The following is a 27,223-nucleotide window of genomic DNA, read 5'->3' on the forward strand; positions in this document are numbered from 1 at the left end:
GTGTTCGGTATGTTAGTGTTACATTGTTGGTATTCCAGGTGCGGTCGTATGTAGCCGTAGAGAAAGGTGCGAATTATCCTACAGGGCACTCTTCCCAGACAGAAAGAGGTTGTAAACATCGTTGGCCGCCTTCTCAATCTCGTCGATGAACTCCTTGTTTGGCATTTCTTTGCGCGAGGTGATGGTGAACTGCAAGTAGTCTGGCAAGTCATCAGTACGAGGGCGCAATGACCTGAAATGTCGAACTCACCGTCAAAGCCAGTCATATACGGTACACCAAAGCCCTCGGGCACAACCTCGCCCCATCCATACGTATCAAACCTCTTTGAGAAGATCGCCGACGTGCTCAGCACCCAATTGCTCGACCTCGCCAGCACCGGGTCCGCAAACAACTCCGGCGCCTTCTCCCCTTCCCTCACCACCTTCTTCAACCCCAACAAATGCCGATCCACCCCCTGCCCCGCGCCCGCCTCCTTCGCGCGCTGCACGTGTTTCTTCACCGCGGCAATGAAGAACTCACGCCGCTGCTGTGTGCCGACGTTGTCCATATTCATCGCCGCGACCCACGCGTCCGCCTGGCTGCTCACGACGCGGATCGCCTCCGTGCGGCCCTTGCGGAAGCGCCGCGTCGTCGCGGCCTCGTAGGTGCCGCCCGCGCGCTGCTGCCCGAGCCGCTTGAGCAGGCGCGCGTAGGCGAGCTGCACGACGAGCTGCGTCCAGGAGTCGGGGGAGACGCCCGCGGCCTTGATGGCGGCCTTGCCGTAGGAGGTGCGCAGGAAGGTGAGGGCCTGGCTGGAGATGAGGGCGACGGCATCGGCGTTGGCACGTGCGATAGCGGCGGAGGTGGCGGGTGTGATTTCGAAGTCGAGGGGGGTGGGCTGAGGGGCGTTGGAGGCGGGGGAACCGTGGTCAAAGTCGGTCTTCTCGAGGGCGGCGAGGACGTCATCGCAGAGGCGGACGGTGGGAGTCCCATCCATGACGGAGTGCTCGCCCATGATTCCTGCGTACCCATCGTCGAAGACGATGAATTGGACTGGCTTGTCTACCCAGCGGTTCTGCAGGCCGATAGGCTGGCCATCAACGACAGCACCATGCCACAGAGCACGAGAATGTGCAACAGCGACATCATGTGTAGAGTTCGATGCGGCTTGGGGCGTGGGTTCGAGTGATACGAGGAAGGAGGCAGAGTGAATAGCATCAAGGATTGTGGCGTTGTGTGGTGACGCGACGAGTTCGTCGAAGTCCTTTGCCCATACATCGCGGTTGGACGCCGTCAAGACGCCAACACCGGGGTAAGGCTTACCCTCTGACGCGTCGTAGATGTGCTGTATTTGCCTGAGAGGAATCAGCAGTTGCCCTCACAGGTCAAGGAAAGGCTTACCTTTCAAAGTCTTCCGTGCTGAGGATGCGACCATCCTGCGCGGCAGGGACTTTCCAGAACCGATTATTGCGAGTGACAATAATATGGCCGCTGTCGCCGGTGTCTCCTGGCTTCGCATGCGTGACGCTCCAGTCCAGTCCGTGTCCTGGGACGCGGCAGCAGTCGAACATCCAGCGGTATGTGTCCATGCAAAAGACGGTGTCCTTCGTGCGGTCCGGCTCGAGCTTCCCTTGCTTCCATCGTTGGCGGAACAGCATCGCTGCGCGCGCCAGGGCAGCAGCACGCGCAGCCGGCGTTTGCTTTAGGTGTGATGGGTGCTTCGTGAAGCCATCTAAAGTACGGTCAGTGCATGACAGCAAGCTCGTAGAGGCGACACACAGTAGTAGGAAACATTGATGACGACAGAGTCCCTGTAGCCAAGGTAGCCGCCATCATCCCACCATTCCTCAAGCCAGTGCTCTCGCGTCGAAGCGTGTTCCTCGAGCCGGCGCTGCAGCTCCGGTCCCTCCTGAATGGCGAACCAGTCGATCTTGTCGACGACCGACTTGTACTCGTCCTGAGTATGCGAGATCGGGCGCAGGCTCTCCTTGAGCCGCTCAAGCGTCTGGGGAAGCGGGGGAACAGGAAGGCGGGGCAAGCTGTCCTGTGCAGCGAATGCGGGGCCGGGCAGAGGAGGCGGCGCGCGCGCCTTCCAGTTCGGCGGGCGGGTGCGGGCAGAGGCGGCGGCAGCAGACATCGCGCGAGAGAAGACGTTGGCGGGGCGTCTGAGTGCTCCCATTGCAGGCATCGTTCCTCACAGTCGCCGTTTTATCTGGCACTCATCTCCCTCCGTGTCAGTCGCGCTGATTCCGGCGAACTGCCGCCCGCGGGGGAAAACCCTCGTGATTTCTGGCGCTTGTGCGGCCCGGTATCCCGGCCACGCGAGTCGGGGGGCCCACGCGACGCGCCTCCGCTTGATTGATCGATGGTGATCGGGCGGCGGGTGATCTTGTGGTTCTTCGTCCTCCACTCTCCTCCCAGCCTCCCCTTCTATCCTCCCCTACCTCCGAAATGGCCGAAGTCGAGAATCTGCACGTCTCGTACAACGATGTGCACAACATTATCAAGGACACCGCCGGCGCCATCGTCCGCGAGTTCCAGCCCGATCTCCTGCTAGCTATCGGTAGGCGCCTCATCAGTGCACTTCGGCAACGTGTCTGACATCTTCGGAACCTCTTAGGTGGAGGGTAGGTTGACTAGCGAACGTCCTCTGAAGTCGCTCTGAACTTGAATATGCAGCGGTTTCTTCCCCGCTCGTGTCTTGGTGCGCTCAACATCCATCCATCATCACTCAATACTAACCAATTCCCCTCTCAGCGCACCTTCATCCGCGCGCAAGGATCGCACAAGGCCATCCAAATACAAGCTATTGGCCTCTCCCTCTACGAACCCGTTGAGGGCACCACCGCGCAGCAGATCGGCACAGAGGTCATCCGCACACAATGGCTGTACGTCCCAGCTTCTCATGCCGAAGTGACATATTGTGACCATGTACACCAGGGAAGACGCTGGAAAGAACCTGGTCGGCAAGAAGATCCTCATCATCGACGAGGTTGACGATACCCGCAAGACCCTCCAGTGCGTCTTCCTTTCTACGCTGCGATGTTATCAGACCGCTTGTTATCCATCAGTCGTGCATTGCTCCCATCCGTCTGTCTCAGATGCACTCTCTATAGTGCAATACAGTCGCCTATACCCTCCAACCTTACATCTTCCCCTTGCGTTGACCATCCTCCATTCCTACCCTTTGGCCCCTACCCCTTCACACGCCGCTTCATTCTACTCGCATACTTCCCTCTCTATATCCCTCCCCTACTTCTATCACGCTCGCTCACCTTCCAATGAACTACCCCACCTAATCCCCCCTCCCAGATACGCCGTCTCCGAGCTCAAAAAGGACATCGCAGCCGAGCTCGTCACCCGCCCCGAGCACGAGGCCGCCGTCCTCGCCACGCAGACCGCCTTCGGCATCTTCGTCGTGCATAACAAGAAGAAGGCGAAGATCGGGCAGCTCACGGACGACGTGAAGTACTTCCCCGGGATGGAGGTGGACGATGTGTGGTTGGATTATCCGTGGGAGGTGCTGTGAGTGTTTGGGTTTCATTATCTGGTCGTTTGGTGGAGTTTGAGAGTTTGGTGGAGTTTGGGGGTTTGTGAGAGAAGGGAGAATGGGGAACGAGTGTGAGGGACATGTGGTGGACGGGAGTGTGGATGTGTGGAAGAAGGAGGATGCTGATCACTTTACAGGGACATCGAGGAGCACGACCGTCTCGTGGCGGCGGACAAGGCGCGTAGGAAGGCGCGTGCGGGGCAGCAGGCGTCTTCATAACGTACGGGATGTCGCATTCCGTCAACATCGTGAGGGCATGAGCCGTCGCTCCTCCACTGAATTCCAGGGCTCACGCGTCGGACTGCAACAGGTCTCCTGCCCTTCTCCAAACCTCCAGCGAATCGCCCCAGACGCGCGCACGAGCCTATCATTGCGTCCTGTGATATGCGAAGCAGAGAACAATGGCATCGACATGTCGCCAGGTTGTAGTACAAAATTGTAGTACCAGATGTACCTTCTCTATCTATCGATTATTATTTCTCATCGTCCAAACCTTCGTACGGGGTAGGGAAAGCACGTCGATGAAGGGAACCCGCTTCGAAGAAGACAACATTCGACGACCGGGGGAGAGTCAAAGAGGGAACGTGCACAAGTCGACAAAAAAAATCTCTAGATGAAAGCGTGTAGGCGCTATGGGCAATGGCAAAAACCTGATTGAGATTCATGTCATGGACTCGCTGGGAATTGAACCCAGGACCTTTCGCAACTGGCCGACAGAGAGAAGGATGCTAAGCGAACGTGCTACCACTGTACCACGAGCCCGACGGCGATTACTTGTATTTTGGCCATTATATCCCTTGTCTGTCGCGGAAAAAGTGTTTGCGACGATATTTCATGTTCTCATTCTATACATTGACTTGAGTACGATACATTCCAAGCGTCTACTGAGCGGGACCGACGATGTTCATGGACTGCAGATGGGTGAGCGACAGTAAAGACAAAAAGGCGAACTTGCATACCTGATAAGTCGTCTCCTTGCCCGTGTTGTCGTTGCGGATGGTGTACTTCGCTTCCTGGAGTGGTGCGTCAGTGGGCCGGCCGAGAATGGGAACGAGAGTGCAAGCGACACTGAGAGGGCGAAAGCAAGCAACAACGCCCAGAAGTTTGAGAATAGAACTTACTTCACCATCGCCCTCGATGCGGACGATCTCGCCGGTGCTGTGCGTGACGTTGTCGGACGTGCCTGCTTGTCGTCAGCGCAAATCAGGAGGAGAGATGTAGACCATGCGGACCGCCAATGGGACGGTACTCGACGCGGTCACCCTGAGAGTAGGACTTCGGCTGGACCTGCAAGAAAGTCAGTCGTGCACGCAACCGCTCACAGACGTGATCCCCAAACCATTGTTAAAGGCGGAAGGTATTGAGCGGTAAGGCTGAAATAGATGAAGATGCGTGAATCTCTGGGGAAGGTAGGTAGCGAACTCGCTCGTCTTATATATGCCTCCCGCCCGAGCATAGGCGTCACCGTTGAGTTGTGGGTGCTGTCATACGTGATTCAGAAAGGCTGCATCGTGTGACAACGGCGTCAGAAAGCATGTCTGATGCTGCGTTTGCTGCATATCGCTGGCGTAAACGTGGCGCATATTCACCGTACTGTACCAGGTGATGCATCGTTTGGCAAAAAGGGTGGAGAGGTTGAGCATCTTCCACAGCGGGTCGCGGTGATGAAGGGGAAGGATCGCGACGAGTTCAAGACAGAAGCAAGAGGATGAGAGTGAGTATCTGCGTTGAAGGTCTGAGGAAATGTAGGAGTTTGGCGTCATGGACGGGCGGGAGGTGAAGATCGCGCAGGCACGTGACATGTTCGACTTTCGGTTCCGAAACCGCTTGGCGAGTGTGACGTTGACCGTGACAGTCGAACAGTCGCAGGCAGCAACCGGACACAAAGCTCTATAGATCATGAGTGTACACAGATATTGTTGCTTGTCAGAGAATTGGGAGAACAATCGTTTATGGGAGACAGGAGGAAATCAATATGAGTATAGCAAGCTTTGCCGAATCAATGACCAGTCGTTCATTCAAACGCGCTGGACACTCTTCCATCCGAGCCAGCCCTGGACACGCCTCGGATGATAATCCTCACTGGTTCCGTCCCGGTGCAAAGGTCCGTCGGAGAAGGCTTCGCCGCTCTTCATGCTGGAATCAAATAGGGTGTGAGTGTCCGCTGATGACTGCGCGCTCGGAGGCAGCGTGTTGAGCACCATCATCGCCGAAGCCGTTCTAGCCCGTTCCCGATTTCTGAAGGCGCTTCGAGCGTTTACTGTGTCACGACGGTTAGTGCGAGACCTAGAAGCGGATGCACTGTTTTGGCTTACAGGACGCGAGGAAGCTATTGAGCGAAACTGAAGCGTAGAAGAGAAGAATTAGCGTGAGCGCGATGGTGAATAAGGATTGAAGGCTCACGGGTACTCAAAGTAAAGTATACCCCTACAAAGATCAGGTCGTGCTTTCGTACCGCGTAGCTGATGAAGCAGACGATTTCGCCTAAGCTGTAAAGACTGTTCAAGCCAAGAGCGACGTGTCATGCAGCGGCACGAACCTTGTCGATAGGCCTGAGATCCAAGTAAGTATCGAACGAGATTTTTCATGAAAGAGCGCGGCATACCAGTAGCCATAGCATACAAAACTAAAACATCGATGATTGAATCCGTCTCGATTGCCCCAGTACGGCTGCGCGATAGCAGAGCGCACATCGAGACGGCTATGAACATGTCCCCGACGACGCTGCATCCGAATGATGCGTACAGTAGGTACTGATTATCGGCCGTCAATTCCGGAATGTGAGGGAGAGGTGGCAGGGAAGTGACTTACCGCTACCTGATTGAACCATGCATGTCGGACATTCGGGTCGTGAGTTGCGTTCGAATCCAACGACATGTATGTCCTCGAAGTTAGGGCTTGACCGGTCGCGAGAGTTAAGAGCCTCCGCAAACATGAAGCAAGAGTGCTCACCGACGCTACAGGCTAAGAAGCTCATTAGACTCGGATGACCAGATGCGATCATACCATGACCAAATGCAATCATACTACTTACAAAACGCGAAGAGCGACATGGCGCCGATGCAGAGCACTAGAGCCCACGCCAGCCGGCGGCTTTGCGGTCGAGCCACTGCGCGAGATATCAGTACGAATTGCAGGTAAAGGTTCGCCCAAACTCACGAATCCACACGCGACGAGCAAAAAATCTGCGAAGACCCATCAGTAGCGAGCTTCAACGACGAGACCAAATTCTATCATCCACCCGCGAATAGACACGTCCGTCATCGTCTGCCGCGGATAAATCAGCTTGCTTGCGCGATCGCTGGACGAAGTTAATATGCACCTCGACGACCATCTGTATCTATAACATATGAGCTATGCTCGAGGGCAAGATGAGGGACGGAGACTAACCAGGAAGCTCCAGGTAGGGTTGTCTGTACTCCGAAAGTTGTCGTAATTGGTGATCATGTAGAAGTAGCACACATGAATGGTTAAGACGAGGTGCGTTGTTTCGAGCAGTCTATGGGTGTCCGTCGAGTGGCGGGTGAGCAAAGAAAGCCGGATGCGTGTGATCTGGCTCACAACAACGTGTATACCTAGGACGTGTCAGTCAAGTCGTGTTCTAGCAAAAGAGATGGTACGTACGAAGATCCTCATGAGTTTCGGGTCCTGAAAGCGACCCTTGTAGTAGCTGTAGGTCTGGTTGCAGGCGATACCATATAAACTAGAGGGGTGAGATTAGCATACATCCTGATTAGCTGGTGCAACGTTACTAACATGCCCGCTATAATGCAACCAATGAAGGCGGGACCATACTTCAGGTTAGGGTCAAAGTGTGGAGGCGGGGGCGGAGGCATGGTGTCGCTCGTCGCCATGGTCGACCAACGTCGGACAAGCAAGCGGCGTCAGGGGAACAGCAGCTGAGAGGTTGGACCATACTTATACATATATGCTACATAGCCGCTGATCCACATGCGTTGGGCAAACGGCGAGAAGAACTATGCGTTCGCGCGGGAGAACCAGTCAGGGAAGTCGGTCACGCCCCCATACCGAGCGATGGGGTATTCTCAGAACCATAGCCGGCGAAAGCCCAGCGTGGCGATGACTCGTACTCGTCTTGCTGCTCAACTCAGTTAAGTGAGTGCCGCTGGCGATATATGAAACACACTTACGTTCCGCCCGATTCTCTCTACACGCGATGGCTCGCTGCGTCCGCCTCGTGCGGAAACCGCCACATATCTTATGCGAAGCCGTCTTCGAGGCTGCATGGCGGCAAGCGGAACAAAAGAAGATGGGGCGAGTGGATGGTCTCTCCACCTGGAGGCATCGCCCTCGATTGGTCCGCAAGAGGCCTTCCTCGCCGTGTATTCACAGAGGAAGCCGTTCATTAAAAAGAAGCATCGGCGCGGGTCGCTCCCCATTGGCGACGGCTTTGCATACTGACGAACAAACGCCTCGAACCGGGGGTCGCTCATCCGTCTGACCGGCGCGTGCACGCCTGGCTAGGACCAGGAGCTGACCTTCACAGGATATCGGTTACTACTGCGAAGGCAAAATATTATGAGTACTTCCCAAGCACCTCGCGCGTTTGAAGATGGGGCATACGCACAGGAAGCCGTCGCACTTCTTGTCGGCCTCGCCTTCGGCAACTTGAAGATGTTCACGCACGTACGCTGAATGGTCGACTGACTGCGAGCATCCCGGAGCGCCGAGCGCTACATAGGGATATCATTGACTTGCACTCGTGGCCGATGCTCACGGCGACAGGATATCGTACTTGAAGGTTTGGGGCGCCATCCCGGAAGAGCTGATGATTGATCATTGCGTCTTGTATATATTTCACGAGATGGACTCACGTACTTCGGCTGAGCGCATGCGCGCATGGCAAACTCTAGCGAGTGCGAGTCTGATGCGTTGCATCATCACGTCCAGAGTATTGAGCGGGTCGTCTTTCATTTCGACCTCCTCTTCCAAGGACGGCAGTGGGCGCCGACTCGGCCCTGCGAATGCGACTCGGTCAATATATTGCAATTGGATCTGCTGACAAATACGATTTCGCCGGATGTTTTCCGACTTTTGCGGTAGCTGGATGAGAGGGAGCTGTAAGGAGGGGTGGGGGTATAAAAGTACGCTGGATGTTGGATAGAGCGCATTGCTCAGTCAAACGACCGACTCGTACCTGGACTCATCGTCAATGTCTCAATCCACTGTCTACCTCGTCACCGGCGCCAATCGTGGTATTGGTACGTACCGTTCTTCTTTCATGGCTTGCGTAACCTAACCGTTGGATCAACGAAGGTTTCGCCATTGTCAGTCTGCTAGCCGCGCGCCCTGACGCGGTCATCTTTGCTGGCGCTCGGAACCCCGCTGGCGCGACTGGCCTACAAGAGCTAGCAAAAGCGCACCCCGGCCGCTTCCATGTCATCAAGGTGGTATCCGCAGACAAAGAGAATAACGTTGAGGCTGCGAAGGAGATCAAGCGTGTGGCAGGGGGCCTCGACGTCGTCATCGCGAACGCGGCCATATCCGACACTCTCGCGTCCGCACTCGAGACGCCTGCGGAGGAGATGATCAGGCATTTCGACGTAAGTGAGATACTCATATATGCGTTTGGATGCTGGCCATGGATGCCCTTGACTGACGCGTGTCCAGATTAACGTTAATGGTCCCCTCGTCCTCTTCCAGACCACTTACCCGCTCTTGAAAGAGAGCAAGCAGCCCAAGTTTGTGACCATCTCCACTGGGCTGGGTAGCATCGAGCGCGGGGCGATGACTTCGGCGCGAGTGTACCCGTACGGCGCGTCCAAGGCGGCACTCAACTGGGTGACGCGCAAGCTGCACCACGACTTCCCTGACTTGAGTGAGTACACGACAAAGTCATCTTCAGCATACGACCGTCAATCCCGTCTAGTATCACCTACTGACCGAGTTTACAGTCGCGTTCCCTATCAGTCCAGGCGTTGTCGATACGCATGGAGTACTGGCCAGCGGAGCGGTCCCAGATTTCGACGAAATCGTGAAGGAATTTCCTCCTATCACACCGGAAGAGAGTGCGCAAGGGGTCGTCGGGCAGATTGATATCGCGACGAGGGAAACGCATGGCGGGCAGTTCGTTGATTATACGGGCTTGGGGAAGTGGGGGTGGTAAAGTAGCGTCGATAGCATGGTTAAAGAGAAGCCAGAACATCCATTGTATGAAGTAAAGCGAGAAAATCTCTCTTGACTGACAGTGACCTTTCATCAAGCGCAATTTTAGACCGCATGGGCGTTTGGGACAAGCCAGGTGTGCGCGTATTGATGCTTGTTGGTATCGGAGGTTACCGGCACTTCAGCTATTTCCTTATAGGGCAGTGAATGGGTCTTCCTTCCTTCCTTGTTGGATCGTATACGTTTGTCCTTGATGCTCGCTTGAAGAGACCACGACGAAGACGTCCCTCTGACGTCTCAAGAAGGGAAACAAATGGGTTTCATCCAATGTCACAGGGCCTGCTTTCGGTCAGACGTTGACGATTTCTTGAACGTCTCGTGAGCAGGCCTCGGTACGCACAGCTGAACGACATATGACCTAGCGCGGACGAAGACCTCAAAGTCGAACATCGATCCGTAGCTTGATCCCTTCTGACGGGACCTGCCCGCACTTCAACTGAATAGGGCGCTCAACGCGAGCTCACCATTCTTCAGGGACCGTTCGTCGCGCCCTAAAAACAGTGGGGAAGCCGACGGAGGAGCAGGGCGCACTCTCCCGCCCGCAAGGCCCTAACGCGCAGGTACACTTCTGCATCTGCGCTGCGCCGGTCATGAATATCGAGGCCCTGCCCTGAGCGCCTTCCGCTCTGCGCCCGCAACCGTCTCCCGCGCCGTCTCGTCTTCGAGAATCCCGTCCCCCGGGGACACAGGAACTGAATAGCGAGATGGTGACGACCTGGGGGTTGCCTAGACGTAAGCTCACGCGCGTGCGATCCCCGATATAAAGGGCGAGCTTTGGGGAAGCGCCCTTGACTTTGTCCGACGGATTGAAGCCCTGCGATCTATTGACCTCGCGATGAAGTTCCTCACTGTGTGTGCTGCCGTGCTCGGCGTCGCGTCCTACGCTACTGCCATGCCTCTCGAGAAGCGTGCACAGTGCGCTGCGACCCTCAGCACTGCTCACGTACGTGCTCATTGCACGACTGTTCCATCATTTGCTTACCTGTACATTTGTTACCAGAGCGTCGCCGACCGTCTCCAGAGCGGATACTGGAATGGCGGAGGCTGGGGTATCTTCTGGACTGACGCGGTATGCGCATTCTCTTCCCTTCGCGGTCGTAGACTGATCATCACCATAGAACACCATCGAGGACTTGTACAACCTCATGCTCGCGGACGGCACGACCTCCTTCGATGTAATTGATTCGACGACCATCGGTCAGCTCGCACGCCGCCAGGACTACAACGCCTGGGCATCCGCCATCAACGGAGCCTGGGATGACGCGCTCTGGGTCACGCTCGCACTGTGGAAGGTCGGTGACTACAAGGTCACCCACGGCCAAGATTCTGCGCCGTACTACGTGCGTTCTCAGGTGAACTGATTCCTTGATTCTGCGCTGACACTCGATATGCCTACAGAACAGCGGAAACATGGTCTACGACATGGTCGCTGCCGAGTATGACACCGCGACCTGTGGCGGTGGGGGTTAGTGACCCGGTCAATGATTCTTTGCTTTGATATTAACGTGGATGTCCTCGCCAGTGTGGTGGAACTCGGCGCACACGTACAAGAACGCCATCACGAACGAGCTCTTCCTCTACACCTCAGCAGCACGCTACAACCGCTGGCACGACCAGGCTCACTTGGACAATGCCAAGAAGGTCAGTTGCGCTTCAATCGTGACAAATTGGTTTATTGACTTCCTCTTCAGACGTGGAATTGGCGTACGCCGCTTCTTTGTGCTCGCTCTACCCTTGCTGACTTGATCATGTTAGTCAAGAACTCCGGCATGCGCAACGGCGACGGTCTCTGGAATGATGGGTAGGTATTCAACCATTCTCCTTTGTACGTCCTACTCACTGCTTTACAGCCTCAACAGCGCCTGCCAGAACAACGGCCAGGAGACCTGGACGTACAACCAGGGCGTCATCGCCTCCGGCCTCGGCGCCCTCTACGTCGCCACCGGCGACGCCAGCTACCTCACCGAGGCCGAGATCACCCTTGACGCCACCATGGCGCACAAGACCGTGAACGGCATCCTCAAAGAGGTCTGCGATGACGTTGCGAACTCGAGCTGCAACAACGACCAGGCGATGTTTAAGGGCATCTGGATGAAGCACCTACAGTTCTACCTTGACGCGGCGCCAGACCATGCGGCGAAGTATAGCGGGTTTATTGGCGCGCAGGAGAGTGCGGTGGTGCACTATGCGACTGGCTCCGGTTGGACGGTCGGCAACGTGTGGTACGCGCCCAGTCAGGGCGGCTCGCGGTTCACGGCGCAGACTCAGGTAGGATACAATGTGCGACTTGTTGTGATCTGGACTCGAGCTGATACTGTTCTCAGACCTCTGGGATCGCCGAACACGTCTCTGCCGCCAAGTACGGTCCTTGCTAAACTGCAATTGGGAAACGAATTTAAACGCGAAGGGCGACTGGCTGGATTTTGGGGCTTATTTATTATCGGGGTACACCTTCGTCGTTCGTTTACACTTACTGTAGGGTCACAATAACACTAGCTAATGGAGAGCGAAATACGCGCAGCCTTCTGTCTCCCTCCACGGGCACTACATGTCTTGAGGATTGACGGGGGCTGGGTTCGAACGTTGTCGACGAGCGGGCGGGCCGGGCGCCCGAACCGTAATGGCTTCCCTTGAGCCTCGACGACCTTGTGCAGATCCTGCCTTCACCTCGACGAACGTGAATGAAAGCTCTTCTGCACGCTCGGGCGTCTGTGTGAATGAAAGCCCTCTGGCATGCATCCTACAGGCATCCTGGTTCATATTCCCAAGCCTTGACCGCCGAACACGCGACGCCGTACGCGGGCACGGGTCAATTCACTGTGGTCTGCGCCGTATCAGCTGCACTTATATCAGGAACGCATCTAGCATGGAAGAAATGCCATTATAAAAGGGCAAAGATGGAGGGGGTTGCGCAGCGTCCTCCTCCCCCTCCCGGAGATCACTGGCTATGTCTGCACGGCTTCCACCTCTGGGTGTTGCGGCGCTTGGCGCGTCGACTGCGATCGCGCGCCCCTGCGACAAGCGCGACCAATGCGCGGCAATACTGGAAACGGCTATGGTGTGTGTGTTGAGCTATGTCTTCACACTTGACCTCCTGATCCCTCCGGGCACAGAACGTGGCGCAGCGCCTGCAAGATACCTATTGGAGCACCTTGAAGGGTGGCTGGGGAATTCTCTGGACGGATGCCGTGACGCTGCCGCTCTCCTTCGCCAATATTTTCGCACTCAGACATCCGTTAGAACACCATCGAGGACATGTACAACCTCATGTTGGCAGACGGTACCGACACCTTCGACGTGATCGGTAGGACCAGGATCGGCATCCTCGCTGCGCTTGGTTCGAAACTCGCTTGGGAGCTTCAGCTGAATGGCAGCAACGATGATGCAGCCGTACGTTGCGAGTCTCTGCAGCGAAGGCTTCGCGGCTAACAGCGATGCTGCAGTGGATTGTACTCGCTCTTTGGAAGGTCTCTGATTACAAGGGCAAAATTGGCCAGGACGCTAGCAAGTATCTGGTGAAGATCAATTGCCTTGTGATTGACCAGGCGGATCCTCAAGCTACCTGCAGGACAGCGCAAAGATCATTTACGATATCATCGCCTCGGAATGGGACGACTCGACTTGTGGCGGCGGAGGTAATGCACGGAGTTCACTCGCTTGCGCAAACGATACTCAATGAATAACAGTTTGGTGGTCGAAGGCCCACACATACAAGAACGCTGTGACCAACGAGCTCTTCCTGTACCTCTCAGCCAATGGCTATAACCGCTTCGGCGACCAAGCATATCTCGTCAACGCGAAGAAGGTAATCAACGTTTATCTTCTTTTATACCCACGACTGACTTCTGCTGTAGACATGGGACTGGTGTAGACACATCTCGTCTGTATCGAGATTACCGCTTGAACTCCCTTTACAGTGAAGAAGTCGGGAATGAGGAACTCAGATGGTCTTTGGAACGACGGGTGACTTGTCGTCACTGCCATATTCTCACATGTCTGATCTTGCTCGTAGCTTGACCGACGACTGCAAGAACAACGGCCAAACCACCTGGATCTACAATCAAGGTGTCATCGCGTCAGGCCTTGCGCAGCTCTACGTCGCTACCGGCGACGCGTCCCTCATCAACGAGGCAGAGCTCACTCTCGACGCCACCATCACCCACAAGACGCACAACGGGATTCTCAAGGAGTCGTGCGACGACGTTGCAAACTCGACGTGCAACCAAGACCAGACGATGTTCAAGGGGATCTGGATGAAGCACTTGCAGTACTACTTGGACGCCGTCCCCGGTAGCGTGTCGAAGTACGCGAACTTCATCGGGGCGCAGGAGTCGGCGGTTGTGCATTATGCGACTGGGGAGGGATATGCCATCGAGAATGTCTGGTATGGTGGAAGCCAGGGTGGCACCACGTTCTCGGCACAATCGCAGGTTGGCAGTCCACGCACCCCTTTCCTTGACAGTCGCTGATGATACTCTCTAGGACTCTGGCCTTGCTGCACATATCTGCGCTGCAAAGTACGGTCCGTGCTGAAGATTTGAACTTGCTGGGTAGTAGCGATATGGGTCAGAAGATCTTGAACAATGTTAATTGGCTAACCCGAGCATCTACATCGATGGTCGGTGTGAAGAACAAGTTGTAGAGCATATGCTGCACTCAGATTCGCGCTCGAAGCTGTGCGATAAAGTCGAAGATCCACCTCAGTTCCGCCGCAACCTGTGCATGATCGTCAAGTGCACCGCCATAATGAGCCATAATGACATTCGGCAGTTCGGACCGATCGTTCACTTGTGCCTCTTACCGCCATCCCTCTCAACTCCCCCTCCCACCAAGCCATGTCAGACGCAACGAACATAGGGCAGAGCAGCAATAAGCGGAAGCGCGCATGCGACTATTGCAAAGCGAAGCGTGTGATTTGTCACCCGCACCCAGATGGCTGCCCCCGTTGCAGGGAGAAGGGCGTACAGTGCGTTCCCTGAACCCTCGTGTATCTCATGAGAGAGAAAGTTAAAGCTAGGACAGTTGTACTACGACACTGAAGCCACGGCGGCAACGGACGACGAAGAGGAAGGAGCCCGAGACCCCACAATCCGCGGACACACCGATGGAGCAAGAGGCGGAGAGCTCAACAGCTGCCTACAATCACCGCGATGCTCTCGCGCTGCAGAAACAAGCATCAGCCAGAGTCCATGCCTCCTCCGACTTCGAAGCCATCCCCGGAGCGCTCGTGGAAGATGCACTTGACAGTAAGTACCACGGACGCCTATTTCACGTCGATTACCAACGTCGTCATTGTAGTCCTCGCCCAAATGATGCCTGAACACAGTCTACTCTTCCCCACCAAAAAATACCGCACCATCATGCAGAATTGCGACTGGGACATCCGGTTGCTCGCGCCACAAGAGCGCATACTCATCCTCTGCTTCCTCGCCTTCTCGTCCCTCGTGTCCGTCAACCCCTTTTATGTCGGGCATGATGCCAACGGTCATAGATTCCCCGACACGCATCTGCGGTGGGAGAAGGTCAACACTGGGTATATGAAAGATGTCGATTTTCGAGAGGTCGGGCGGCGGCGGAGACCCATCTGCTTACGCTTTTACGGGGAGGCTGTCCGTCAGGCGCATCAGGACGGTATCACGTCGCTAGCCTCGAAAGAGAACGCGGCGTCCTGCTTTCTCCTGAATATGCTTGACGTCAGTGAGTATGGCTTCTCGTTCACATCGCTCCGTCTGATAGTCACTTGCAGTCTACGACCCGCAAAGCCCTATGCCGTGGGCAAATGCCTTTGTCTGGCAACTCCGCACGATATGCGAGCAGGCTGCTTTAGACGCTTTTCGAAGTACGGGCCCTCGAGTCACATCAGACGTCGAGAGAGTTCAGTGGCGTGGATCTCTAGTGCGTACATCGCGAATATGAATAGGAAGAGATTGTTGACTTTGCTGAAGTCGGCCATCGCTGCGTACTGCGTCAGCACTAGTAAAAGCTTGCCATTGTACGTCTAGAAATTGAGCCCGTATGACTCTCGCTCACAGTGTTCTTCCAGCTCGCGCCACGATGAAACAGTGATAGCAGGGCCTGAGCCCAAAAACATCGACGACCTCCTCAGGAGGATACATGAGTACCATCGACACCATGGCGTCGTAGATGCCCTGCACTCCAGTATGCTTTGTCCAGATCGTGCTAACTCGTCTAACATCCTTTCAGTTGGGGCATGCTGCGCGCGACTGACCCGCGATGCTATTGAGGATATCATAGGAGGTGATCTGGTTCTGCACCCTCCTTGACACTGGAACTGACGAACATATCAGTCACCGCGCTTCAGAAGCCCCTCGATGAGCTGGAGGTCGAGCGGCATGTATCCGCCGTCGAGCATTCCTACACCATCGTCTCGCGCTTCCGTAAATTCATCAATAGCGTCGGCGAAATACGCGAGCTACGCTTGTGTCTATATAGCACCTCGACGACATTCACTTCCCTCGCGGTGGCGCTCTATCGTGCCCTTCGACGCCGCATGAATGAAAGCGTGGTGTCAGCGAGCGGTCAGGCGGCTCGCTTGACGGCGCTTTGCAGGCGAAGCCGTGTTGTAGCTGCTCGCTGCGTGATCGGGGCGGTCGCTGACTTGCGTGGGGTCATCGCGGCGCATTGGATGGGCTTGTTTCAAGCGTGCGGCTTCCAGGAATGGGCGGAGGTCTTGCTGACCCATGAGAATGGCGAGCCGCTCGACGAGAACGAGATTGGCGAAGAGGATCGCGTGGGGACGCTTTCGTCGTGAGTACGTTCACCGAATGCTACAGTCGGGTGCTGACGACCTTCCGACCCAGCTTGCGCGAGATGTTGCAGTTCAGCATGTTCATGGGCATAGAGCGATCGCAGATCGTCGCAGCCATCACCTACGAGCTGGATACGATTCGTGCCAAATCTTCCCCTCCTAGCGCCATACCTGGCCATTCGCCGACATCAGACGGCAGCGCTACAGGAACGCTGGGCTCATTATTGTCGAGCGAACCACTTTCGTTCAACAGCACTCCAACGATCCCGTATGAAGTACCCATGTTCAGCGGCGATCTCGCCCTTGTCGCAGGGAGTTCCGCGGGCGCCACGGATTGGTGGCACCATGCGCCGGAAGCGAATTGGAACGACTTGTCGAGTTGGATGGGCGTAGAAGGCTCTTCGAGTAATTCTTGGATTATAGACGGTACTGGGTTTCTAAATGACGCCAGTGGACTTTGATACGCCGTCTTATCGAGAGGACCCTCGCAGTGCGATGTTCAACAATCCTCACCTGACTTCCTCGTGACCCGAACGTGATCGTCGCTAATCGCACCGCCACCTGTCAATGGGATTCATGATCGTCGCGGAGTCGCGGCCCGTCCATTGTACTTCTTGCACAGCGTCCATCATCTCCCCCCTTTCGCGCGACTCATGGCAGACTCGAGTACGACGCAGAACGGGCTCAAGCGCAAGCGCGCCTGCGACTACTGCAAAGCCCGACGCGTCATCTGCCATCCTGATCCTGATGGCTGCCCCAGGTGTATCGAGAAGGGCATACAGTGCGTCTGTGGCGATATTTCTGACTAACACGCGCTCAACATGCTGCAGGTGCACGACGACCATACTTCCTCGACGTCCGCGTACGAAGAGGGCAAGAGTACACTCGCCGGAACCAGCAGACAATCCGGAGCCCGAAGAAGAGAGCCCAAGCGGTGGCACGAGCTCTTCTCTCGCGCTCTACAAGCCATCGTCGTTTGGGGGATGCAATTCTCATCAGACCATCTCTCATCCCCTTGCATCTACCTTCGACACCATACCTGGTAGCCTCCTTCAGGATGCACTGGACGGTACGCCCTCTCGATGCCCTCCCCAACCGATAACTGACTTTGGGGAAACCAGTGCTCAGCCGAATGATGCCAGGGGGCAGCTTACTCTTCCCCGTCCGGAGATACCGGAAAGTGATGCAGAACTGCGACTGGGACGTTCGGCTGCTCGCCCCCCAAGAGCGCGTCTTGACATGCTGCTTCCTCGCCTTCGCGTCCCTTGTCTCAGTTGACCCCTTCTACGTTGGTCACGACGCGGCCGGCAACCGATTTCCAGACACACACCTGTGCTGGGATAAGGTGTCGCAGAAATGGATGGACGAGGCGAACGTGCGCGAGGCGGGGCGACGGCGGAAGCCCGTCAGCGTCAGACTTTACGGAGAGGCGGTTCGGCAGGCGCATCAGGATGGGATTTCGAGTCAGGCTTCGCGGGAGAATGCGGCGTCGTGCTTCATGCTGAATTTGCTCGATGTTGGTGAGTAATGCTGGGGTGGCACTTGGCGCTGAAAAACTTATTCTAATTTGTAGTGTATGATTCGCAAAGCACCATGCCGTGGGCGAGCGCCTACATTTGGCAGGCACAGACGCTGGCCGAGCTGACTACCCGTGACGCGCTCAGCAATGGCAGGAGTACACTGGATTCCGACGTCGAACGTGTTCAATGGCATGGATCACTGGTAAGCGAGTTGCGCCTAGAAGGAGAGCATCCGATGACCGTTGTTAGTTGGCGATCTCTGCATACTCCGTCAGCGTCGGGAAAAGTCTGCCCTTGTGAGTGACCACTGTCTGTCAGCGTGATTACAGCTTAACAGTCCCAGCTCCCCTCATGATGAAGTTCTCATGACTGGACCCGCCCCCAAGGGCATCGAAGAGGTCCTGGCTCAGGTAAACGAGCTCCCCGCCAATCAGGGTGTTTTACAGGCAATACACTCGTGTAAGTCGCCTAGACGGACTTACAGGAACGCGCTGACGATCAATCAGTTGGGACGCGCTGTGTTCGGCTAACGCGCGACGCGATCGAGAATATCGTAGGAGGTGCGCGGTTTCTAAGGCTGTGCTTATCTCGCTTCGGACTGACTGGCTCCTCAGTCACGGCACTGCAGAGCCCTTTGGACGAGCTCGAAGTCATGCGCCATGTTACAGCCGCCGAACACTTCTATACGACTGTCCTTCGTTTCAGCCGCTTCATTCGCAGCGCTGGAACTACGCCGTCACTACAGCTCTGCGTCTTCAGCTCGACCAGCTCTTTCGCCTGCCTCGCGGTCGCGCTCTATCGAACCATCCGACGCCGCGTCTGCGAGAACGCGAAGAGGGTGAGCGGCTCTCCCAGCCGCTTAACCGAGTGGTGCAAGCGTATTCGGACCCTCGCGGCCCGCAGCGTAATTACTGCCATTTCGGACATGCGAGGGGTCATCGCGGCGCACTACTTGGGTATGTTCCAAGCCGGCGGTTTTGAGGCTTGGGCGGAGGTATTCCTGCCCATCGAAAAGGACGAACCGCTGGATGAGTCCGATGTCACCACTGAAGAGCGTGCGCACGCTCTCGCATCGTATGCCCCTGTCCTTCGCCGTAGTATCTCAATCGCTAACAAATACTTCGCTCAGCTTGCGCGAGATGATCGAGTTCAGCGTCTTCACGGGCGTCGAACGCACGCATATCGTCACCGACATCACCGCCGAGCTCGACAAAATTCGCGTCGGCAGCTCTCGCGCCTCAAATTGCTCCTCATCCTCATCCGACAGCGACACCTCTCCCGGCTCGTCTTTGCATACGACGACGGACGGGCTGGCGTCCGGCTTTGATGGTGTTGCAACCGCGAGCAGCTCGACGGCACCCTGCGAGCCATCTATCTTCACGCAGCAGGGCAAAGGAGAGCCTGACCCGCTCGAATGGTGGAATTACCCGACTTCGGAGGAGAATTGGAGCGACATGATCAACTGGATGGAGGGCACGGACATCGGCGTTGGCGACATGTGGATGGGCCATGCTGCAACATAGATACTACTCACATACAGACTTTTGGGAGAGGACGTGGTGCGAAGGACGACCCGTCGAATAACCGTATCTTTATTCTGCATTGTTGTACATTAGTACCGCTTTCCTGTTATCCCGCTACAGTAGAGCTTCCTGCCTTATTCAGCTATATATCCCATGATCGTGACTAGTATTTTCCGAGGCTGGGGCTGGTGAGGCAGACCTACCTCTCGCGAAAGCGATCCTGAGCGCTACCTAAGCACCGCGCGCGAGTTGAACACCGGAGAACGCCGGTCATTGTATGCCACGTGGCTCAATTTGCTTCCACCTCCGCTATCTCCGAATAGGAGGCAATCACTTCGATCCGCTATCTCATGATGATGTTGTTCATTCTCCTCCTTCGTCTCTCTCCGTCACGTCCCTTATGGCAGGGCAGACAATTCCGGTGATCAGTCAGTACCTCTCATTGTCGAGGCGGAATGGAACGCAGGATCGGTGACTGACATTACGCCAGTCGACACCGATCCGGGCGTGGACGATGTGATTGCGCTGTATGTGCCGTTATAATTGCATTCCAGTGCGGAGGGTAGATTCTGAGCGATGCATGGTCAGATTGCTAGCGCTTGCGTCTCCTGAGCTGGATATTCTGGCGATCGTGATTTCGTTTGGTAAGTGCGTCGTGCTGGCCAGTAGAGGGTTGGGCTGATGATTGATTGGATTATTCAGGAAATACTGATGTGGACGCGTCGTGGTGAGCTTTTAAAAGACATCACTAGATTCTTGAAATGCAGACGAGGTAGGGAGAACGTTCTCAAGCTGTACGATGTCATACGCCGCCACAACGAGCAGCGTCCGGAGGAACAGGATCGCTTCTACAATTTCCATCACTCGCGTCCAATTCTCGCTGTCGGCAGTCATGGTCCTCTAGAAGGTGCATTGCATAGCGCCCAGTACTTCCATGGAAGGTATGTAATCATCTCAATCTGATATTTCGATCATCCAACTAATTCTCTGTGAAGGGATGGCTTGGGGGATATCGACAAACGATACCCCGATATCGTGGCCTATGAAGGGAAGAATGTCCCTCAGCTACAGCCTACGACCAAGAATGGCGTAGAGGTGGCCTTCGAGCTCATCAGGGACCAGCCCGCGCGCAGTATCACGTACATGGCGCTCGGTCCATTGACAAACCTGGCCAGCATCGTTCGAAAGGATCCAAAGCTTGTACGGGAGCGCATCGGCCGCGTCGTATGCATGGGCGGTGCGCTTGACGTCCCTGGGAATACGAGCCCTACCGCGGAATGTAGGTTACGTCTCCTAGTACGCAAAGCATTCATTGACGAACATTGCAGTCAATTTCTTCGCCGACCCATTCGCGGTCAAGGAACTCCTTATTCCCACCCGGCTCGGCGATGGCATACCTCTGGACCGCTTCCTGCTCATGCCCCTGGACATTACGACACCGCACGAGCTACCATTCGACTTTTACCGCTCTAAAGTGGACCCTGCCTTTGAGTCTGCGCCGGGCGCTGCCGCAGGCAAGCCGCCTCTCACGCACTTTACTTCTGCATTCCTGGAGCGCACGCGAGAGATTATGCTGCAGTTTGGGAAGGATGCGATGGAACTGCATGACATTGTCGCCGTGTGGTGCGCCATAGCCAATCCGCCTCAGCCGGAGGGGCAGATGCCAGAGCTTGCACCCGGGTGGGCAGCTACTGGACGCGCGTTTGACATTGAAAGGTGAGCTCGACAGAAGGGGATTGCGAGAGGCAATGCTGACCGGTTCTTGCAGGTACGGAGAGCTAACCCGGGGTATGTGCGTCGTAGATCGTCGAGCGGACGATGGCGCATACGAGATCGGGGCGAACCGCGCAGACGCGCATGCGAAGAAAGAGCAGACGGAAGTAGAACCTCTGGACTCGCATCACGTTCCGGCGCTCGTGGAAACGGAAACAAAGTATGCAGCAGACGGACATCGTCCCAAGATTCTGTGCATCACGGAGACACCCGGGCCTCGAGCGTTGTTAGAGCTTCTGTTGAAGCGCGTATGGGGAACAGAGCTAGCTGCATAATTGACCGGGGTTGGTCACCGGAGCGACCGCGATTGTTGATTATTGTGATCGTGTTCAAGGCTTCTGGTGTATCACACCTCTGATAGATCCTGCTCTCCTGGTCCGCATGGTGTGCGCGAGACGGGTTCCACAGCCGGCCTTCTATTGTGTCTCGCCCTCATCCCATGGGCGACAATGAGTGGCGCGCACCGGCATATAGCCTTTTCAGGCAGGTGCCGGCCCGGGCCGAAGAACAAAAGGGTGAGACACAATTGCCAATTGTCCCTGTCTTTTGTTCTCCGTCCCGCGTCTGCGGCGGCGCACAATTACGGACGCAATGAGTCGTACCGCGTGTCTTGACACGGTGTGCGCTTCGCGCCATGCATTTCACTCGCGCCTATTGTCTCCCGCGGACGGAACCGCATTCGCGGGCTGACTGGGGGCGCGCCTACATAAACGCCTCGTATGCGACGACGCAGCCGTTTCTGACTGCCCCCGCCCGCCCGGTAGCGCCGCATTCCATCACCTCCGGCACATACTGCCCAGTGCCTCATACCGCCGACCTATGACGACCAAGGTCCTGCGCGCGCGTACCGCCCACAAGTCAGAGTCGTGCATCTCGACGACGATGCCCATCCATTCCTCGATGCAGGGGCCCTCATCACTGGCGGGACCATCTAAGCGCCCGCACCCTCCGCCTGAAAATGACCAGTCTACGTGCCCGCGCTTCCCGCCGGGACACAGGCTAAACCGGCACTTCACCAGTGCATACCAACTTGGGCAGGAACTCGGTATCGGCGGGTACGGGTTTGTGACCTCGGCACGATGTCTTCGCACGGGCGAAGAGGTCGCGGTCAAGTTCATACTAAAGAGCCGCGTGCCCCCCGCGGCTTGGACGCAGCACGAGCAGATGGGGATGGTGCCCATCGAGGTGATGCTGCTCTGTCGACTCGACCACCCAAACATCGTCAAGTGCAAAGACGTTTACGAGGATGCGCTGTATTACTACTTGGTCAGCATTCATCTCGATCAGGACCAGAGTGAAGACTTACATGGACCACAGGTACAAGAACTGCACGGCTTGCCATGGCAGCGCGCCGTAGCCTTGGAGCAGGCGCACAATGCGATGCCCCCAATGGACAGCCCCGTTGACCCAAATAGCGCCGCCCGCCACCGCCGCGGCTCCTACGACCTCTTCGAGTTCATCGAGTCCCGCCAGCACAAGCACCTCTCCGAGTCTCGCGCCCGCGACGTCTTCGCCCAGATCGCCGACGCCGTCGCGTACCTCGACCGCCGCGGCATCGCGCACCGCGACATCAAGGATGAGAACATCCTCATCGACAGCGCGCACCGCGTCAAGCTCGTCGACTTTGGCAGCGCGAGCGTCTGCGACCCGGCGGGGCCGCGGCCGTACTACACCGACTTCCGTGGGACGTCGACGTATGCGGCGGCGGAGGTGCTGCGCGGCGAGCCGTATCAGGCGGCGCCGGTGGAGGTGTGGGCATTGGGTGTGCTGCTCGCGTTCTTGCTTACGGGCAGCTCGCCGTTCGCGACGGCGGGGGATGCTGCGCAGGGAATAGTGGGTTTGGTGGAGGTGCCGGGCCAGCATCTATCTGATGGGGCGATGGACGTGCTCGCGCGCTGTTTGGAGGTCAACCCAAAAACCCGCATCACCATACACGACTTGAAGCGCCATCCTTGGGTGGTGGGTCGTTCGCGTTGAACCATTCTCACCGTCTACCGTATACTTCGATCTTCGTCTTCCTCTGGGAACTTTGGTTCTTTGTCATTCGTCACTGCCACACATTCGTATCCACCTGTGTATCATATAGCCGCTTTCGCATCTTCCGTACACTTTCTATTCTCGTCGTATACCCAGCACGCAATACTAGCCGGACTGTATCTGTTGACGTGCGAGTCTTTTCCTTCCGAATCCGAACAGCGAGCGAGGGCGAACAAAGCAAAGACAGCAAGCAATTCCAAGTCAGCGACAGCAAGTCGGGTCGTCCAAGCAAAGCAGATAGCAGGAGACATAGCAGAGCGAGCTAGCAGATGTCCTCGTATTCGTCGTCGACGCCGAGATGCTGCCGGATGTCCGAGGTTTCTGCACCGGTCTGTCGGCGAACGTAGGATTCGAGCACCGAGTAGTTGTCTATCGCGGGGGAGCGGAGGTATCCAGAATAGGGCGCATCCAGTGAGATGGCGAGGATATGAAAGTAGTCAGCGCTGTCCGAATGAGTAACCGTGAACGCGTTCGCGCTCTCACCCGTCCATCGGATAGCAGCTTCCCTAGCTAGAGTTACAGCGCGCTTCATCTCTTCGACCTTGATAGGGTCGCACGTGCCATACGCGCTGAGTTCGGTCTGCAGTGTGGCTTGATGTTGCTTGAGCCAGGCGAGCTTGCCCAGTTTGGCACGACGCTCTTCCTACAGCAGGGAGTGAGAACAAAGCACAGAGGATGGAAAGTGTTGCTGAGTATGTTTGCGTCCGACGCAACGAACCGTTTCGCGTCTCGATGCCCGCTCCTCCTCGACGCTTGCTCGTACTTCCTTCAACTGCTGCGCAGCTTCCGCTCGTTTCGCTTGCGCAATTGACAAACGGGCTTGTATCTGACAGCGGTCAGCAAGCTTTTCAGGCGCTGAGCGACTCGCGCATACTGCAGCACCGTGCTGGGAGGGGAAACTCCAGAAAACTAATGTACGCCTCTGCGTCAGCGTATCTCGGTCGCAGGGTGGGTATATGCGCGTACAGTTCGATGAACCAATTTTGTCCGATTGCACCAGACCATCGTCGACGAGTGACTGGACGACTTCTTTGACGGATTGCGAGACTACGCGGGTTAGGCGGAGCGGTCGCGAGCAGAGGGTCCCGTACCGATGCCTTTCGTTTTAGGCGCGATTTTCTCCAGTTCTTTGAGCTGAAATGTAGCGTGACTACACAAGAGGACGAGGCTGATTATACGATACTCACCTGGAAGAAGTCCTTCTGCAAGGGTCACGTAGAATCGTCAAGCTCTAGTAGAGCTACGGAATGCTTACCGTCTCGTGGAATATTTCCAGCATCTTGACGCGCTTTTCTTCTGCTGAAAGTCCTCGCGGTGCCTACAGTAGATCAATGAGAAGGTATGTTCGAGAGCGCTGGCGCGTACCATGATGGAAGAGGATAAGGAGGGAAGACGCGTTACGCGTCGCGTTACCTGCGAATCTGTCAAGGTCACCTGACAGTCGAACACGAACCGTCACGCCTTGGCACGCAGTGCACAGAAAACCTCCCATATATTATATGCGAAGCGCACACTGTACAAAGTGTCGTTGAGTGAGCTATGAGGCGATAAAAAGCATACGACTGTCGGTCGTGAGCGAGCATTAGTTTGTCGCGCCCTCGCCAGCGCCAACAGCTTCGGATTCGTCGGCCCACCCGTAAAGGCGTATCAACTTTTTCAACATTTCCCTCAGCATCATGGGATGAATCGTCGGATCGGGGTGCGCTAAATAAGAGATGTGAGCTCGAGTTCCCTCCAATCAATTGATATTAGGCAGTCACGACATACGCTTGTGAGATATAACAGGCTGGTCGCGCTGGTTCCGAGGGATGAAGCGCACACTGGTTCCAGGCGTGGCAGGATCGTAGTCAAAGCCCAGTTGATCCATGAGCTGCCCAGGAGAGTTGGCGAATCGACAACGCGGGGATAAAGCATGTCATACCGTAACGAATTCCTCCCACTTCACTGGTTGCAGGTCCCGCGCGTCCGGGTCCTCCTTCGCCACGCGTACGAGCTGCTGCATGTACTCCCGCGCCTGCTGCGCCTTTAGGGTAAGAGCCGCGCTGAGAGTGGATGTAGACGTGGAGGCCGACATGACGAAGCGTGAGGGAGGTGGTGGTAGTCAAGAAACCCGCAATCCGCTGGAAAACGTCTGATCATTGACTCAAATACTCTGAGCGATCTGCTTCCGTCAGGCTCGGCCAACGATAGCCTTCACGGTGATGGCTTAGCGCTTAGCCTCCAAAGTATCATGCAGAGGATACCAGATCGAGGCGCATTGTGCGAATCCATGAAGCTGAATTTTAAGAACTTCCTTCTCGACCTGTGTTGGTCGAACTGCTGCGGCGCCGTGTACACATTTACCTCAGTCCAGTTAACAGCGCTTTGCAGTAGGGAGGTCCGGAAAATTTGAACAAGATAAGATGCATGTAAAGCCATATCTTCCATTTAGTTGCAGGTCGCGCGGGAGCATAGAAGATGGAAGTTAGGACCAGGCCTCTCCGCGCTGCGCCCCGCGTCTGGCCATGATCCGAGATTTCGATCACAACCGGCCCGCAAACTTGCCCAAACAGGACCTTCGGTCCGACCAAACGGCGGGTCCCGATTCCCGCCAGCCAATTGCTGCCAACCGAATTCATCGCGCTCCAACGTTCTTCATCGAGGCCGCCATGGCGTCTACCATGCGTGCTGCAGGTGCGTTGCCCCTCGGATGCTCAAGGGCGTTTAGTTGATCAAGGAATAGTACACCAGGCCGGCCTGCGCGCCGCACTCCGCCCCCAGGTCGGGCTTTCGACCAGCGGTGAGCAGGACGGGTCTGACATTGGATGTGATCACTAATGCACTCCTGCAGCGGTCCACTCATTCCAGGCTGCGCGCCAGATCCATTCTTCTTCCTCCACTTCTGCGCAGCAGCAGCAGACGATCCCGGCTGCGACCGTAGAGAAGGGCCAGTCGTTCCGAGCGGTTGTGAACGCTCAGTCGAACCAGCATAGTTTGGAGACCCCGCAGAATAAGGCTGGTGCGTGGCCAAAGCCTCAGCGATATGCAGAATACTGACTTGCTGCTCTTGCAGAGTACGTTCTCGCCACCTTCGACAAGATTGCGAATTGGGCGCGCCAGAGTTCGATGTGGCCGGTCACCTTCGGTGCGTGCACCCTCTCCTATTCCCTCCTGTCTTAGCAGCACCAGTGACTGACGCTCACGCTCCCTACAGGTCTTGCTTGCTGTGCGGTAGAGATGATGCACATGGCCGCCGCTCGCTATGACCAAGACAGACTGGGTATCATCTTCCGTGCCAGTCCCCGTCAATCGGAGATCATGATTGTTGCGGGTACTCTTACGAACAAGATGGCACCGGCGCTTCGCAAGGTGTACGACCAGATGCCGGAGCCCCGTAAGTAGCGTTTGGCAGCCTTCGTTTACGCGCTTGCTGATGACCTGGAAGGTTGGGTGGTGTCCATGGGTTCGTGCGCTAACGGAGGCGGCTACTATCATTACTCGTACTCTGTGGTCAGGGGATGCGACCGTACGTAGTTGTTGACATTCGGTGGGAGTGGATCGCTGACTTTGGGCTGTGCAGGCATTGTACCTGTCGACATTTACGTTCCTGGGTGCCCGCCTACGGCGGAGGCCTTGCTCTACGGTATGCTGCAGTTGCAGCGCAAGATGAGGCGGTCGCGGAAGGCCGTGCTATGGTATGTCCCTCTTATGAGCATTGAGCGCTGAAGGGAGAAGCTGATTGATTCGCGCACAGGTACCGCAAGTAATCTATCTCCTGCTGTGTCGTAGACAGTCTTTCTGTAGTATACAGCCTTTACATGAGTCGTTGCGAAACAGTGTGCATCCAATACATGTGAATAAGTGAGGAACCTCAAGTGAAGGCTAGGATGCTAGCGGTCCGTCGAT

General features: G+C 56.1%; 13 protein-coding genes and 1 non-coding gene across 14 annotated transcripts; 9 read left to right on the plus strand and 5 right to left on the minus strand.

The window, feature by feature from the left end:
* Nucleotides 1-78: 78 nt before the first annotated feature.
* Nucleotides 79-2,117, minus strand: SCHCODRAFT_01101178 (acyltransferase ChoActase/COT/CPT; the record flags this gene model as incomplete). Its single annotated transcript, XM_003029816.2, has 4 exons — nucleotides 79-200; nucleotides 251-1,335; nucleotides 1,382-1,712; nucleotides 1,760-2,117. The coding sequence occupies 4 exons, from the start codon at nucleotides 2,115-2,117 to the stop codon at nucleotides 79-81; spliced, it is 1,896 nt and encodes a 631-aa protein (XP_003029862.2).
* Nucleotides 2,118-2,363: 246 nt separating this feature from the next.
* Nucleotides 2,364-4,023, plus strand: SCHCODRAFT_02635205 (PRTase-like protein). Its single transcript, XM_050345852.1, has 7 exons — nucleotides 2,364-2,543; nucleotides 2,601-2,607; nucleotides 2,660-2,684; nucleotides 2,738-2,868; nucleotides 2,921-2,998; nucleotides 3,293-3,505; nucleotides 3,668-4,023. The coding sequence occupies exons 1-7, from the start codon at nucleotides 2,432-2,434 to the stop codon at nucleotides 3,747-3,749; spliced, it is 648 nt and encodes a 215-aa protein (XP_050198923.1). The 5' UTR covers nucleotides 2,364-2,431; the 3' UTR covers nucleotides 3,750-4,023.
* Nucleotides 4,024-4,199: 176 nt separating this feature from the next.
* On the minus strand, nucleotides 4,200-4,292 carry SCHCODRAFT_t182. Its single transcript has one exon. It is a non-coding gene; the product is annotated as a tRNA-Ala (tRNA).
* A 119-nt stretch (nucleotides 4,293-4,411) lies between these two features.
* SCHCODRAFT_02509791 (uncharacterized protein) lies at nucleotides 4,412-7,384 on the minus strand (the record flags this gene model as incomplete). Its single annotated transcript, XM_050343224.1, has 19 exons — nucleotides 4,412-4,441; nucleotides 4,490-4,543; nucleotides 4,652-4,716; nucleotides 4,763-4,817; nucleotides 5,555-5,790; nucleotides 5,846-5,872; nucleotides 5,934-6,019; nucleotides 6,070-6,082; nucleotides 6,136-6,283; nucleotides 6,342-6,427; nucleotides 6,483-6,494; nucleotides 6,565-6,639; nucleotides 6,690-6,715; nucleotides 6,772-6,797; nucleotides 6,853-6,870; nucleotides 6,921-7,029; nucleotides 7,092-7,105; nucleotides 7,155-7,233; nucleotides 7,287-7,384. The coding sequence occupies 19 exons, from the start codon at nucleotides 7,382-7,384 to the stop codon at nucleotides 4,412-4,414; spliced, it is 1,257 nt and encodes a 418-aa protein (XP_050198924.1).
* Nucleotides 7,385-8,703: 1,319 nt separating this feature from the next.
* On the plus strand, nucleotides 8,704-9,725 carry SCHCODRAFT_02586338 (NAD(P)-binding protein; the record flags this gene model as incomplete). The annotated part of the gene is made up of 4 exons (XM_003029409.2): nucleotides 8,704-8,752; nucleotides 8,808-9,094; nucleotides 9,162-9,369; nucleotides 9,446-9,725. The coding sequence occupies 4 exons, from the start codon at nucleotides 8,704-8,706 to the stop codon at nucleotides 9,655-9,657; spliced, it is 756 nt and encodes a 251-aa protein (XP_003029455.1). The 3' UTR covers nucleotides 9,658-9,725.
* Nucleotides 9,726-10,370: 645 nt separating this feature from the next.
* Nucleotides 10,371-12,251, plus strand: SCHCODRAFT_02635216 (glycoside hydrolase family 76 protein). The gene is made up of 9 exons (XM_003029410.2): nucleotides 10,371-10,659; nucleotides 10,717-10,785; nucleotides 10,835-11,056; nucleotides 11,115-11,181; nucleotides 11,239-11,357; nucleotides 11,408-11,420; nucleotides 11,472-11,517; nucleotides 11,567-11,984; nucleotides 12,041-12,251. The coding sequence occupies exons 1-9, from the start codon at nucleotides 10,552-10,554 to the stop codon at nucleotides 12,089-12,091; spliced, it is 1,113 nt and encodes a 370-aa protein (XP_003029456.1). The 5' UTR covers nucleotides 10,371-10,551; the 3' UTR covers nucleotides 12,092-12,251.
* Nucleotides 12,252-12,525: 274 nt separating this feature from the next.
* On the plus strand, nucleotides 12,526-14,416 carry SCHCODRAFT_02635219 (glycoside hydrolase family 76 protein). The gene is made up of 10 exons (XM_050345853.1): nucleotides 12,526-12,774; nucleotides 12,830-12,904; nucleotides 12,957-13,106; nucleotides 13,160-13,231; nucleotides 13,285-13,351; nucleotides 13,403-13,521; nucleotides 13,571-13,583; nucleotides 13,634-13,679; nucleotides 13,729-14,146; nucleotides 14,199-14,416. The coding sequence occupies exons 1-10, from the start codon at nucleotides 12,664-12,666 to the stop codon at nucleotides 14,247-14,249; spliced, it is 1,122 nt and encodes a 373-aa protein (XP_050198925.1). The 5' UTR covers nucleotides 12,526-12,663; the 3' UTR covers nucleotides 14,250-14,416.
* A 96-nt stretch (nucleotides 14,417-14,512) lies between these two features.
* On the plus strand, nucleotides 14,513-17,010 carry SCHCODRAFT_02635222 (uncharacterized protein). The gene is made up of 9 exons (XM_050345854.1): nucleotides 14,513-14,682; nucleotides 14,739-14,962; nucleotides 15,015-15,413; nucleotides 15,463-15,611; nucleotides 15,662-15,708; nucleotides 15,760-15,875; nucleotides 15,921-15,974; nucleotides 16,025-16,484; nucleotides 16,538-17,010. Exons 2-9 carry the CDS (start codon nucleotides 14,821-14,823, stop codon nucleotides 16,944-16,946), a joined length of 1,776 nt encoding a protein of 591 aa, XP_050198926.1. The 5' UTR covers nucleotides 14,513-14,682; nucleotides 14,739-14,820; the 3' UTR covers nucleotides 16,947-17,010.
* A 96-nt stretch (nucleotides 17,011-17,106) lies between these two features.
* On the plus strand, nucleotides 17,107-19,692 carry SCHCODRAFT_02635225 (uncharacterized protein). The gene is made up of 9 exons (XM_003029412.3): nucleotides 17,107-17,266; nucleotides 17,316-17,554; nucleotides 17,607-18,005; nucleotides 18,059-18,207; nucleotides 18,255-18,301; nucleotides 18,349-18,464; nucleotides 18,512-18,565; nucleotides 18,620-19,079; nucleotides 19,135-19,692. Exons 1-9 carry the CDS (start codon nucleotides 17,139-17,141, stop codon nucleotides 19,526-19,528), a joined length of 1,986 nt encoding a protein of 661 aa, XP_003029458.1. The 5' UTR covers nucleotides 17,107-17,138; the 3' UTR covers nucleotides 19,529-19,692.
* A 218-nt stretch (nucleotides 19,693-19,910) lies between these two features.
* On the plus strand, nucleotides 19,911-21,631 carry SCHCODRAFT_02635226 (nucleoside hydrolase). Its single transcript, XM_003029413.2, has 8 exons — nucleotides 19,911-19,956; nucleotides 20,019-20,055; nucleotides 20,117-20,172; nucleotides 20,231-20,255; nucleotides 20,305-20,469; nucleotides 20,524-20,807; nucleotides 20,857-21,244; nucleotides 21,297-21,631. Exons 1-8 carry the CDS (start codon nucleotides 19,929-19,931, stop codon nucleotides 21,574-21,576), a joined length of 1,263 nt encoding a protein of 420 aa, XP_003029459.1. The 5' UTR covers nucleotides 19,911-19,928; the 3' UTR covers nucleotides 21,577-21,631.
* A 570-nt stretch (nucleotides 21,632-22,201) lies between these two features.
* SCHCODRAFT_01131365 (kinase-like protein) lies at nucleotides 22,202-23,495 on the plus strand (the record flags this gene model as incomplete). Its single annotated transcript, XM_050341083.1, has 2 exons — nucleotides 22,202-22,567; nucleotides 22,619-23,495. The coding sequence occupies 2 exons, from the start codon at nucleotides 22,202-22,204 to the stop codon at nucleotides 23,276-23,278; spliced, it is 1,026 nt and encodes a 341-aa protein (XP_050198927.1). The 3' UTR covers nucleotides 23,279-23,495.
* Nucleotides 23,496-23,600: 105 nt separating this feature from the next.
* SCHCODRAFT_02510894 (meiotic nuclear division protein 1) lies at nucleotides 23,601-24,656 on the minus strand (the record flags this gene model as incomplete). The annotated part of the gene is made up of 7 exons (XM_003029818.3): nucleotides 23,601-23,981; nucleotides 24,057-24,164; nucleotides 24,213-24,247; nucleotides 24,305-24,385; nucleotides 24,430-24,472; nucleotides 24,526-24,540; nucleotides 24,594-24,656. Coding segments are annotated over 7 exons (726 nt in total), but the record flags the coding sequence as incomplete, so codon positions are not given.
* A 97-nt stretch (nucleotides 24,657-24,753) lies between these two features.
* Nucleotides 24,754-25,692, minus strand: SCHCODRAFT_02751169 (uncharacterized protein). The gene is made up of 3 exons (XM_003029819.2): nucleotides 25,260-25,692; nucleotides 25,106-25,208; nucleotides 24,754-25,042 (listed from the first exon to the last, which is right to left on the minus strand). Exons 1-3 carry the CDS (start codon nucleotides 25,410-25,412, stop codon nucleotides 24,921-24,923), a joined length of 378 nt encoding a protein of 125 aa, XP_003029865.1. The 5' UTR covers nucleotides 25,413-25,692; the 3' UTR covers nucleotides 24,754-24,920.
* A 250-nt stretch (nucleotides 25,693-25,942) lies between these two features.
* Nucleotides 25,943-27,165, plus strand: SCHCODRAFT_02635235 (NADH-quinone oxidoreductase). Its single transcript, XM_003029415.2, has 8 exons — nucleotides 25,943-26,011; nucleotides 26,061-26,117; nucleotides 26,169-26,336; nucleotides 26,391-26,462; nucleotides 26,532-26,711; nucleotides 26,763-26,843; nucleotides 26,898-27,012; nucleotides 27,072-27,165. The coding sequence occupies exons 1-8, from the start codon at nucleotides 25,987-25,989 to the stop codon at nucleotides 27,082-27,084; spliced, it is 711 nt and encodes a 236-aa protein (XP_003029461.1). The 5' UTR covers nucleotides 25,943-25,986; the 3' UTR covers nucleotides 27,085-27,165.
* Nucleotides 27,166-27,223: the final 58 nt, after the last annotated feature.

Source organism: Schizophyllum commune (genome assembly GCF_000143185.2).
Source record: "Schizophyllum commune H4-8 unplaced genomic scaffold SCHCOscaffold_9, whole genome shotgun sequence".
Classification (NCBI taxonomy): domain Eukaryota; kingdom Fungi; phylum Basidiomycota; class Agaricomycetes; order Agaricales; family Schizophyllaceae; genus Schizophyllum; species Schizophyllum commune.

Excerpts from the sequence above, each read along its gene's own strand:
- SCHCODRAFT_02751169 (XM_003029819.2), bottom strand. The coding sequence starts at position 25,412 with ATGTCGGCCTCCACGTCTACATCCACTCTCAGCGCGGCTCTTACCCTA. Across the intron at positions 25,209-25,259 it reads AGTGGGAGGAATTCGTTACG|CTCATGGATCAACTGGGCTT; the intron begins GTATGACATGCT and ends TCTCCTGGGCAG. Across the intron at positions 25,043-25,105 it reads GCCTGTTATATCTCACAAGC|CGCACCCCGATCCGACGATT; the intron begins GTATGTCGTGAC and ends TCTCTTATTTAG.
- SCHCODRAFT_02635219 (XM_050345853.1), top strand. The coding sequence starts at position 12,664 with ATGTCTGCACGGCTTCCACCTCTGGGTGTTGCGGCGCTTGGCGCGTCG. Across the intron at positions 12,905-12,956 it reads GAATTCTCTGGACGGATGCC|AACACCATCGAGGACATGTA; the intron begins GTGACGCTGCCG and ends GACATCCGTTAG. Across the intron at positions 13,107-13,159 it reads GCAGCAACGATGATGCAGCC|TGGATTGTACTCGCTCTTTG; the intron begins GTACGTTGCGAG and ends GCGATGCTGCAG.
- SCHCODRAFT_02635226 (XM_003029413.2), top strand. The coding sequence starts at position 19,929 with ATGGCAGGGCAGACAATTCCGGTGATCA. Across the intron at positions 19,957-20,018 it reads GCAGACAATTCCGGTGATCA|TCGACACCGATCCGGGCGTG; the intron begins GTCAGTACCTCT and ends ACATTACGCCAG. Across the intron at positions 20,808-20,856 it reads TACGAGCCCTACCGCGGAAT|TCAATTTCTTCGCCGACCCA; the intron begins GTAGGTTACGTC and ends CGAACATTGCAG.
- SCHCODRAFT_02635225 (XM_003029412.3), top strand. The coding sequence starts at position 17,139 with ATGGCAGACTCGAGTACGACGCAGAACGGGCTCAAGCGCAAGCGCGCC. Across the intron at positions 18,006-18,058 it reads GCTGAATTTGCTCGATGTTG|TGTATGATTCGCAAAGCACC; the intron begins GTGAGTAATGCT and ends TCTAATTTGTAG. Across the intron at positions 18,465-18,511 it reads TTTACAGGCAATACACTCGT|TTGGGACGCGCTGTGTTCGG; the intron begins GTAAGTCGCCTA and ends ACGATCAATCAG.
- SCHCODRAFT_02635235 (XM_003029415.2), top strand. The coding sequence starts at position 25,987 with ATGGCGTCTACCATGCGTGCTGCAG. Across the intron at positions 26,337-26,390 it reads GACCCCGCAGAATAAGGCTG|AGTACGTTCTCGCCACCTTC; the intron begins GTGCGTGGCCAA and ends CTGCTCTTGCAG. Across the intron at positions 26,463-26,531 it reads GATGTGGCCGGTCACCTTCG|GTCTTGCTTGCTGTGCGGTA; the intron begins GTGCGTGCACCC and ends CGCTCCCTACAG.
- SCHCODRAFT_02635216 (XM_003029410.2), top strand. The coding sequence starts at position 10,552 with ATGAAGTTCCTCACTGTGTGTGCTGCCGTGCTCGGCGTCGCGTCCTAC. Across the intron at positions 10,660-10,716 it reads CGACCCTCAGCACTGCTCAC|AGCGTCGCCGACCGTCTCCA; the intron begins GTACGTGCTCAT and ends ATTTGTTACCAG. Across the intron at positions 11,985-12,040 it reads GGTTCACGGCGCAGACTCAG|ACCTCTGGGATCGCCGAACA; the intron begins GTAGGATACAAT and ends TACTGTTCTCAG.
- SCHCODRAFT_02635205 (XM_050345852.1), top strand. The coding sequence starts at position 2,432 with ATGGCCGAAGTCGAGAATCTGCACGTCTCGTACAACGATGTGCACAAC. Across the intron at positions 2,999-3,292 it reads GATACCCGCAAGACCCTCCA|ATACGCCGTCTCCGAGCTCA; the intron begins GTGCGTCTTCCT and ends CCCCCCTCCCAG. Across the intron at positions 3,506-3,667 it reads GATTATCCGTGGGAGGTGCT|GGACATCGAGGAGCACGACC; the intron begins GTGAGTGTTTGG and ends ATCACTTTACAG.
- SCHCODRAFT_02635222 (XM_050345854.1), top strand. The coding sequence starts at position 14,821 with ATGGAGCAAGAGGCGGAGAGCTCAACAGCTGCCTACAATCACCGCGAT. Across the intron at positions 15,414-15,462 it reads CCTGAATATGCTTGACGTCA|TCTACGACCCGCAAAGCCCT; the intron begins GTGAGTATGGCT and ends AGTCACTTGCAG. Across the intron at positions 15,975-16,024 it reads TATTGAGGATATCATAGGAG|TCACCGCGCTTCAGAAGCCC; the intron begins GTGATCTGGTTC and ends CGAACATATCAG.